Source organism: Pimephales promelas, chromosome 11 (genome assembly GCF_988280905.1).
Source record: "Pimephales promelas chromosome 11, fPimPro1.hap1.1, whole genome shotgun sequence".
NCBI classification, from domain to species: Eukaryota; Metazoa; Chordata; class Actinopteri; order Cypriniformes; family Leuciscidae; genus Pimephales; species Pimephales promelas.
In genome coordinates this window covers 9,337,151-9,347,655 of record NC_142779.1, presented here as the reverse complement: position 1 = coordinate 9,347,655, position 10,505 = coordinate 9,337,151, and the positions used below count along the sequence as shown (strand labels likewise).

At 36.0% G+C, this 10,505-nt stretch overlaps 2 protein-coding genes across 2 annotated transcripts; one reads left to right on the top strand and one right to left on the bottom strand.

Moving 5' to 3' along the window:
• The first annotated feature begins 581 nt into the window (after positions 1-581).
• Positions 582-7,975, top strand: dapp1 (dual adaptor of phosphotyrosine and 3-phosphoinositides). The gene is made up of 9 exons (XM_039672553.2): positions 582-825; positions 1,796-1,918; positions 3,287-3,420; positions 3,513-3,643; positions 5,210-5,257; positions 5,422-5,484; positions 5,572-5,657; positions 6,927-7,014; positions 7,205-7,975. The coding sequence occupies exons 1-9, from the start codon at positions 767-769 to the stop codon at positions 7,226-7,228; spliced, it is 756 nt and encodes a 251-aa protein (XP_039528487.1). The 5' UTR covers positions 582-766; the 3' UTR covers positions 7,229-7,975.
• Positions 7,976-8,288: 313 nt separating this feature from the next.
• Positions 8,289-9,691, bottom strand: lamtor3 (late endosomal/lysosomal adaptor, MAPK and MTOR activator 3). The gene is made up of 7 exons (XM_039672555.2): positions 9,562-9,691; positions 9,333-9,378; positions 9,221-9,255; positions 9,070-9,128; positions 8,853-8,986; positions 8,667-8,730; positions 8,289-8,564 (listed from the first exon to the last, which is right to left on the bottom strand). The coding sequence occupies exons 2-7, from the start codon at positions 9,345-9,347 to the stop codon at positions 8,491-8,493; spliced, it is 381 nt and encodes a 126-aa protein (XP_039528489.1). The 5' UTR covers positions 9,348-9,378; positions 9,562-9,691; the 3' UTR covers positions 8,289-8,490.
• Between the last annotated feature and the right edge of the window lie 814 nt (positions 9,692-10,505).

Genomic DNA, 10,505 nt, shown 5'->3' with positions numbered 1-10,505 from the left:
CTCGATTAGTGCATGAATATGAACATACTCACAACCATTAGCCTATGTGTTATTGTAGAGCATGTTTTGAGAGATAAGAATTGGCTTTAAAATCAGGGATGCCAACTTTTAAATTTAGCTTGGAGTGAAAAAATAAATACACACAAAAAAATAAGTGTATTATGGCGTCTTTGCTCTGTGATTTTTTTTTACTTCAGACCAAATTATAGCCTACTATTTTTGTGACCTCAGTTTAATCACTGAAACATAATTGTATGATTCACTGTTCTCCTAAACAACTTACATTGTTACAATGTCTTCGAAATATAACATATAACTGCTGGAATGACAGCAGTCTACTTTTCTAAAAAAAATTATTCACTGCAAATAAATCAATACATTTGAAAAAAAATGTAAATTTTTAACTACTAAATGCATTTTTAATATTTTGAATGTTTTCCAAACTCAGACAGTCAGCCATTTTTGTGGACTTTCCACAGCAATGAGTGAATGCCACAGTAATGGCCACATAAAGTGAAATGTTTCTTATTGAATAGGAGAACAAGTGCACTCTAGCACATGGTTCTTTACATTGATTTAAATGCTGGGCGGATCTACTCGACTTCCCTGCCTCTGTGGCTTTCGATTCTAGCGCAAGAGCAGCTCTACGTGAGAAACTGTTACTTCGTTCGCGCTGAACTGAGATTATTTACTAAATGACTGATTCTGAATGACTGACTGACAGCGACCAAAATCTGCCTCAGTCACAGCAGATCATCATCAGACCATGAGTGTCAGTTCAACGCGGAGCAGCGGGGAAGAACTCGACGAGCTGGAGTCAGTTAGGTAAGCTCAAATAACTCTGATTTATGATCTATGGACCTTTCTAAACGCATAGACCACTCATGAAATAGCCTAACTCTACATGATGATAATAAGCAGTGTAACACGATTGAGATCAGTTATGCGCAGTAACATGCACTTCGTTATTTTAATCCCCCTTGTTAATATTTGATCCTCAGATCCTTTTAAATGGTTCTACAGCTAAACTTGTTTCTGCTAAAGTTTCAGTTTTTCGGGTTATGCTCAAATGTGAGAATAAAAAAGGGAAGAGCAATACAAGTATACAGAGTATAAAACAAGTGTAAAGAGCAAACTATTGTTAGTTGTTTGATTTGTACAACTGTTGTCGAGGTAAATTAAGCTGCGTTAGCAAATGAACGAGGAAATACTTCTCCAATTTTACTTCTTTAGTGAATGAAAAGGTAGCACCTATTACCTCATTGACTGTCCGTTGTATAATTTGACCTATATCTATGATGTTTTTTTTCTTGCTAACGACAATATAGCAAAACAAATGTAAAAATAAATAAATTATTCAGTGTAGGCTACATTGTAATTTCTCATAATTAATCAAAGACTTTAAAAAAAAAAAACCACAAAGCTCAACGTGTCATTTTAGGACCAATAAGTTTAAACCCCATTTTAGGACCAATAAGTTTATTTATTTTTTATTCATTATTATTATTAATGTTTGCTTTGGGACATTATGTTTATGACCAGAAAGCACATTCACCACTAATTCTAATTACTATTTTAGTCAAGTCAAGTCATTTAACTATCATTTAATTGCTAATTGTAATTTAATCTAATGGCTTCATCCCTTCCCTACATTTTAATATTTTTATGCAAAAGTTTCAGAACCAGCACATCTGGAACAATAGCAAATATGTCAGTGGATGTTCACAGTTGATATTCAGCATCACCATACAACATGGCTTTGTGTTTAAGTGCCCCAATTTGTTTCTCTCTTTAGCTGGTATCATTATGATTTGTCCCGGCATGCAGCTGAAGCCCTTCTCCTGTCGAATGGGGTAGATGGGAATTTTTTACTCCGAAACAGCAACAAGGGTCCTGACTGCTTTGCTTTGTCTGTCCGGTAAGAAATATCTTGTAAAAGTATGGTAAAATTACTTGCAGTCGACATACTGCAGATTATGCAAGTTGTGTATTTTCCTTGTGTGCACTGACTCCAAAATATAAAGAAATCTACCCGCAAAGCTACCTAAAATGAACCTCATTTGTGTGGAAGTGCTGCTTAATAATTTTGATTTTTTTTTTGAGAATTTTTTTTTTGATAAATAGAAAGTTCAAAAGAACAGCATTTATTTAAAATAGAAATAGAAACACCTTGCTGAATAAAAGTACTAATTTCTTTAAAGCTGCAGTCTGTAGTTTTTCCTCTTTGTCGCCATCTCTGTTCGAAATCTGCAATTGCAGTTATTTGTGAAATTCTCAACTTTATGAAAGTTGTGCCTCGGCACAGCGCGGATGAATCCAATGTTTTGAGGAGAATGTGTGGCTGTCAGTCACCGTGCGGTTTGTATACTGTCATTCGGATTATGACCAACATAAGAATTTTCACTGGAAAATGTCATCTGAACAAATAACATCCACTTTTGTTCTGACCAACTAAGGGAAAAAAGGCAAACTAAGACATGCTCTAATTTCCCCCGGATATCCACCAGTACCACTGGAATTAAAAATATTATTACAAGCTTACCGCTTTGAATCGAGCTAAGGCAAGCAGATATCTTTGAACACTGGCTGGTCATGTACTTGCTCAAACATTTATTTTGGATAATTTTTACCCCTAAAAAGTTACGGACTGGAGCTTTCAGAATCTTGCTGACACTACCTTTTTAAATAATGAAGTATAATATAATCTTAAAAAAACGTATCTGACCTTTGTTCTGTCCAGCAGTAGACACTCACTTTTCCTAAAATGTGTTGCAATCCTCTGCCCTTTTATTACTCAAACAATTTAAAAGGTCAAATGATGACCCAACATGTCTTTTTGCTAGTCCCCTTATTTTTCCATTTCTCTTATTTTCTGTGGGTATTCAGTTTACTTAAAGTTTTTCAGTTCCTTTTTCTTTTTTTTTCAAAGTGTCAGTTGTGAACCACCATAGTCTTGTGTCTTGCAAAATAAAGGTGCCTACTCCCATTTGAATATATAAATAAAAAACTATATAAATAAAAAACTGATCCACACAAGCCACGAAGCAGTAACCTGCTCACTTCACTGTGACAGACTGATATGTATAAATGTGTTTAATTCTGAGGTTAATTGACTCTTTGTCAAGTAGTGTGTGACTATATAGAAATAACTTTCAGCCTATTTCAGTGTGACTTGGTGTTATATTGCTTTTATACCCCATAAACAAGTTAAAATCAAGTAATATTGAGAATTCAATCACAGTATGGCAGCATTTACTCACTCTCTTTGCCATCAACACTTCTTTAGAGCAAAGGATTCAGTGAAACACTTTCATGTCCGGCGGCAGTTTGGCAAATATTCCTTTGGCTTCAATGAATTCCCTTCTCTTCAGGATTTTTGCAGTCACTTCGCCAATCAGCCTCTGCTAGGCAGCGAGACAGGTTAGTAGTTTGCCTTTTATTTACAATTCACAAACTTTTCAGCACTTCTGCGGCACAGTCACCCTGTTTCCTGTTTCACTCTTGTAACCAAGGAAACCTGATAGTGCTACGGTTCCCGTACCCACGGCAGGTGGAAGAGCCATCTATTTATGAGACGGTGTGTGTGCATACGGCCATGCAGACAGGCCGGGATGAAAACGACCTGGTGCCTAATGCTCCAGCAGTAAGTCAAAATGACATTATAGTGAGACACATGTATTGCATCTAAATTGCCCCTATTATGCTATTTTGGATGTTACCTTTCATGTAGTGATATTTAACTACATGAACTGGCGTCGTCAGTAATTCCAGCTTTACTTCCTGCTCAAGCCAACGTAGGTTTGTAACAAATGTGCATAATGCCAGAGACTATTAATATAGAGACATGCAACTTCCTCAATCCTTAATACAACTATAAAGGGAAAACCCGTAACACCAAAAATGGCCGTTGTATGCATATGCCCCGCCCCTGCCATTGGAAAGCCAATCGTCTGCTTTTAACAGTCAAGCCGGGAAACATTTAAGCCTATCGTCTGGTTCCACCGACGCATGCGCACAGTTGAGGTTTGTGACAGCGGAAAATATGTTACTGTTTGAAAAGGCGGCAGATATGATGTGTTAGTTGTGTAAATATCAGACATCCCAAGTCTCCCGGAAGTTCCGGGAGTCTCCCGCACATTGATAGCGGCTCCCTGATGCCCGCAAATTATTTCAAATCTCCTGGAATCTAGAGCGAGCGAGTAGTATGCGCAGTAAAGTAAAACTTGTGGGGAAAAGGGCGTTTTAAACCTTATTTTGGGGCAAAGTCGTCAAACGTTTTCAGCGATTTTTATCATATTTTATTACTGTTTCTATACAAGCAGTCCTGGTGACCAGTGAAAGTGCAGTTCTGAGTCTCTGCCCATTCATTAGGTTGGAGCCTGGTCTTGTTAGTCCGAAATAGCTGCCCGGAGGCGTTGCCAAGATGGCGGCCGAGTGGCATGACTTGCGGACTTTGATAATGCTTACTTTACCCTCAAACACTGAAGTTGTTGCTGAAGTGTTTGATTCGTGTTGGCGACATGTTGAGAAGATGATGTTTTATGCACTGCGAAAACATCGATTTGTAATCCCTCTGGTCCTACTCACCCCACTCCGAGCGGGACTCGAACCAGCATCTCCGGCATGGGACAAGGTTGCGAAACACCTCAGTCTCTGGTGCACCTCTTGAGATCAAGGGAGTGAAGTTTACCTGCACTGCTCTCACTAGCTGGCCTCCTTTACACTCCTAAATCTCACTCCCATCTGGGTCACGTAACCCGTCCAGTTACTGTTTATATCACTGTGTTTTCAAGTGCTAAGGGAAGCCACCGGAGCTGAAATTCAGATATGGTAATGGTGTTTCTCAACAGAATGGACAACTGGACCAATCAGAGTAGAGTAGGCTGTTAGAAGAGACCGAATAGAGAGACCAAATCCTTTATGGAAGTGTTTCAGGCACTTTGAGAAAAGAGGTGATGCTGCAATGTATATTATCAGAAAATTAAAGGTGATTTTAACCTTGGAATCGGATGCATATACACCTATTGTAGGAGACATCCAAAACAAAATTATTATCATTTAAAATAGCATAATAGGGGCATTTTAAAAGAGTTAAATGGTATTTAGAATTAAAAATCAATACATACATGCAGTGAGTGGAATTTATCTGTGTCTTAGTAGTATTGTCTGTGCTCCTGAATCATTGAAAGTCTTTTTGTGTTGTTTACAGCTTGGCACAAAAGAGGGTTATCTGGTTAAACAAGGATCGCTTATCAAGGTATGGTTACACAATTTTCTATACACACACACACATACACTAATGTTAAGAATTTCAACCAATGTTTACAGTACTAATCGAGTCAATTGTGAATGGTCCTAGAGCAAACCTAGACCTAGTTTTTTTTTGCTAATGGCATTCTTCTTTATTTATTTTCTGGGAAGAATTGGAAACAGAGATGGTTCACGCTGAATAGATATGAACTCAAATATTTCAAGGACAAAATGGTAGGTTCATGTACTTTGTTAAATAAGATTTAGAATTAGATAACCATTAAAGCTGATTATTTATCTCTCATAAAACTGTCCCCTCAGTTTGTAGAGCCGATACGAACCCTGAATCTGACGGAGTGCTCTGCTGTACAGTTTGATTACAGTCAGGAGAGGGTCAACTGCTTCTGGTGAGAAATTTATGATATGACTGCATCTGATTTCCTTTTTTTCTCTCTTGGGTGTCAGGGATAGGCAAAATTCTGAATATATTGGCTTTCCTTTTGTTTACTAGACAATATAAAATGTGTATACCGTTTGGTGACATATTCTGAAAAGTTAATAGAATTCAAAACTCATTATAAAAGGGATATGCACATGTTCACTTTCACTTACTTAAATTCAATTACAGAAGAAATGAATTGCAGTTCTAAATCCTGCTACATTCATTATTCATTCAAATTAAGGATTTGTAATTTAAAAGGCTTTCTCAGTTCTCAATCTGAATGGTGCACAACCATGAGTTTATGGGACAAGGGTGGCTACAATTAATGAACTGAACAGAGCTGAATAATGTCACAATTACCTTGTTACATCTGCTTCATGGCAGAATCTAAATCACTTATTAGATAAAGTATGCATCATAATTCTGTTACTTTCCTGTTTTTTATTGTGAAACTGCTTTGAAATCACCAGCTGATATTCCCCATCACATCAGAAAAATACCATCCATCACATATTTCAAAAAGGCTTACAAACTGTCTCTTCTAAACAGTTACACTTGTACTCACTGTTTGTTTATTTATTGTCCGAGTCCTGTTTCCTGTTTGTATGTTTTATGGTCCGCAGAACAGGAACCTGCTGGAAACCAGTTTTTAAACGAGTCAGGCCCGTTTAAATTGTACCATAATGTTACTTTTCATTTTTCCTGTATAATAAATGAAATGAAATGAAACTATCTTGTATAAAGCGCTATACAAATAAAATAAAGGTGACAAAATAAGACATTTCTACTGTGCTAGACTAGAAGTCCTGTTTGTTTTTACATCTGAAACTTCTGCAATTGGCCAACTATAACATTTCTGGCTATTTTTAACAACTGAAAATCAGCTAGTATATCTGCAGTATTACACAGTTCCTGTGCTGACTAAATCAGCATTAGAGAGAACCTGCATGACAAAACTCACACTGTCTGTGTACAGACTGAGATATAATGATAGGTTAAAAGGTAATAATTTCATATCAAAATCCTGACATTGTGTGTTCAATAGCTATTGCATATAATATTTTCCTTCATGTACTGTAAGTGAAACTCAGTAATGAGGAAGTGCAGTCAGACACTCCTATACACGGACTTCCTCCTGCCCACATATTTTCCGATGTACTGTATGCTCAATTTCTCACTATGCAACTCTTTATTAATATTCTTTTACTTTAATTTTTCTCTCTCTTTCCTATAGTTTGGTTTTCCCTGAGAGGACGTTTTATTTGTGTGCAAAATCCGGTGCTGAAGCAGACGAATGGATTAAGCTACTACGATGGAAACTTGTAAGCAGAAGCTAAAATATGAACCATAAAAGAACAGTCACTATGAATAATCAATTGGACGTAATGGTGTAACAGTATAAATAAATAGTAAATTATTTCTTTGTTCCAGTGGAAATTAATCAGTCTAATCTTAGATGTATTTGTCTTTTTCTTGTGCTTATCTCTAATGTTGACTACCCTGCATTTCTAGTCACAGGTAAAGAAAGGTCGATGATGTTCAACATGGAGAAGTATCACTGGAGCAATGTGAGCTACGTCAGTTTTATGTTAGTAATTACACAGGATTCAACTTCATCTGATTATGGTAGATATAATCAGGCATTATGGTAGATATCACATGAAGATATAATGTGGCCACTGAATCACACATGCAAGAAGTCCCAAGGCACAATGCTATCATGCTTTAAAAAGAGTCTGGAGGCGGTACATTACCAGTGTTTGTTTTATAATTGACTGTAGGAAGTTTTTTTTTATTTTATATATTGTGTTCTGTGTGGAACTTACTTTTTTTCTTCTTATTTTTCTCCGAACCAAGCTATACTTGCTGAATGTTCCTTAAAACAGTGTGTCTGCTCCCAAACATACGTACAATACCCCACTTATATGCATGGCTCTGACTATGAAGAAGTAAACCTGTACAATTTAATGAAGTTTGTGCATTGAAAGACCTTTGGATGTAAGATACTTTATTTTCAGAATCGAGAGCTGAAGTGATGTATGTTGTAGGCCAACCTGGAAGTTAGCGTCACCCTTATTCCCTCCACAAAACCCCAATAGGATTTTACATTGACTTTTGTATTATTGCAAAAAGTTTAACTACAAATTTAAAGCCACCATCTCTAAGTTTGAGTTAGAATAGTACACGATTTAAAATGCAACAAGGCTATGAACGTAAATATGAGTTTTCCTATTCAGTGCGAGACCGTCGTTTGAGGTCGAAACGTTGCAATTTATTAAACTTCTTTGGGATGAAATAAGAAATAGAAATAGTGCGCAAGTTCTTTTAGCATTTCAGCTCAGTTTTCTTTTGATCGAGCACCTGCTGAAGTGATGTTTGATGATAACTTGTGTTAATCATAGAACTCAGGTTTTGATCTACAAAAATGTATTTTCCCTGCAGTATTCTATAGAACAAAATAAAAGGTATAAAATATTATAATTTCTCCTAATAGCAATGCTACTTCTAATGTGATGTGTGAACTGACAATGAACTCGTACGTGTACCCATTTTCCTACAGAGATGCCCCTTCTGTAAAAATTGTCAATAAATAAAATTTATTTTTGTAAACCAAAGCTTTAGACAAATTTATTAATTAGGAGACAAAAAGGAGCAGGTTACATTCATAAAAGACATACAGCATCAAGACATTATATATGTACATATGTGTGTGTATGAGCTAGAACATCAAGACATCAGACTGGATGGGTGATCTTGACCAAATGTCTGATTCCTGTAGGTACTGAGATGAATAGCAACTAAGCTACTTCCACCACCTGTCTTAGTTCTTCAATCAGAGGGACTAGCTCCTTCTCAAGACTGAAGATCAAACCTAAATATGAAAGAAAAAAAATCAGGGAAATGAATCATTGAACTGTTATTGTCATGAGCATTCAACTGGCTCTGTGGCTTTTGTCCGATTGGAGAGACTCACCTGTGTTGGCATTACTACTTGCGATGAAACTTATCACTAAAGGTAATCGGTTGAACTGTACAATCTGCCAAGGATATAAATAACCGCATATATTATAACAAGAAATGTTTAATGGACAAGTTTCACATTCCCAAGGTTCTCATAAATGGAAATAGCAAGTCATATGTGTGTTTAAATATAAAGTACCTGATATGTGTTATAGTAACAAATGATGCTCTTATTTTTGGACAAGCCGAGCTTGCTGCCCTGGTCAGTTGCCAAGGCAAAGGTTGACAGGAACGCTGGCCGTAGTGCATAGTCAGGGGCATTGTCATTGGCAACTAAAGGAGAAAACAAGTAAAATCTCAGATGGAGCTTCAGCAGACATACAAACAGACATGAAACTCAGAGCTGAGGCTGTTACCTTTGATTACAGGGACTCCATCTCTATCAGTCACCACTATTGCATGGAGTCCTTCAACACTGATGATGGCATAGAAAAGTAATCATTGATTACAACTCAGAATGCAAAATGAAGTACAAAACTTGTTTAAATCCAAGATAAATCCGTTTACCTTGGCAGCTGTTTATACAAATAACTCCTCAGATTCTGTAACAATCAAATCAAACGCATTATGACATTTCTAAGAAAAGTTGCTTCAATAAATGCATTACAAACATACTCACATCTGCCATATTCATTAGATTGACTAAGTAGCTCCCCTGCTGCGCCCTGTAGCAAAAACATTAAAGGACGACGTGGAAGTTACGCGAAATTTTGACAGTAACGTTATCTTGTGGGCATTACATTCATTGTCGTCAGCAATTTCTAACTAAACACTATCATTTCTGTATATAATTATAAATGAAGGATATATATATTAAAGGCATAAGACGCAAAATGTAATACTATTACCTTAAATTCAACCCCGTTTTATAAAAAGTTCTTCACTTGTCTAATGTTTATGTGCGATCATCACATGACAGAAAACACAAGCTTTTCCGTATACGTAATATCCGTTAACGTCACGTATTCAGGAGAGTGCGTGTAGTTTACACCACGAGGCCATCTAGTGGTGGCTGTTGGTTTTGATGTTAGTAGTAGAGTGTTTGTCTTCATCTCTTTATGTAAACTGTCAATTGATTAGTTCAAATTAAAGTAGCCTAAGTAAAAGTGTGTAGTCATTTTATCCCCTAACTAAAGGTTCTTTAATGGCATTAAATAAAAATAAAATATACACGTGGTAAGCTAAGTTGAAGCCAGATAGAACATAAACCTGACCGTCAAGAACTTTTTGACTCTCAAAATAAATTATAGACCCATCCATTCATATAGAAATGAATTGTAGTTTATAAATAATATAAATTTATAAATAATAAATGTTGCATGATTGCTAAACAATAACTTTAGTAGATTATTTAACATACAAATGACAGAATCTATAATTTTTTTGTCAGATTTTCATTCTAACGATAAAATCTTGATTATACGGTATTATTACTTTGTCTTCTAGACAAAATTCATCTTCATAAAGACAGAAACATTCAATGATCCTGATTTCAGAATATTATCCTCTGATATAAAGTAGCCTACCTTTTTTCTTCTTTTAAGAAAATGTTCCTAAAATAAATAATATCATTGAGTCTGTTGTAAAGAACCTTTCATTTTTTGTATTGACATTGACAAAATGTAAAATTGTATTGATTTGTGTAGCCTTGTTCAACCTCTTATGATGTCCCCCTTGTTAACAAAAAAAAATTTCTCTTCGGTTAATGTCTTGTATCCTAACATTCCCAGGTGAAAAGGAAATGTATTTAAAATGTACTTATTTTGATATACTTAATGTATTTTAAGTGCAC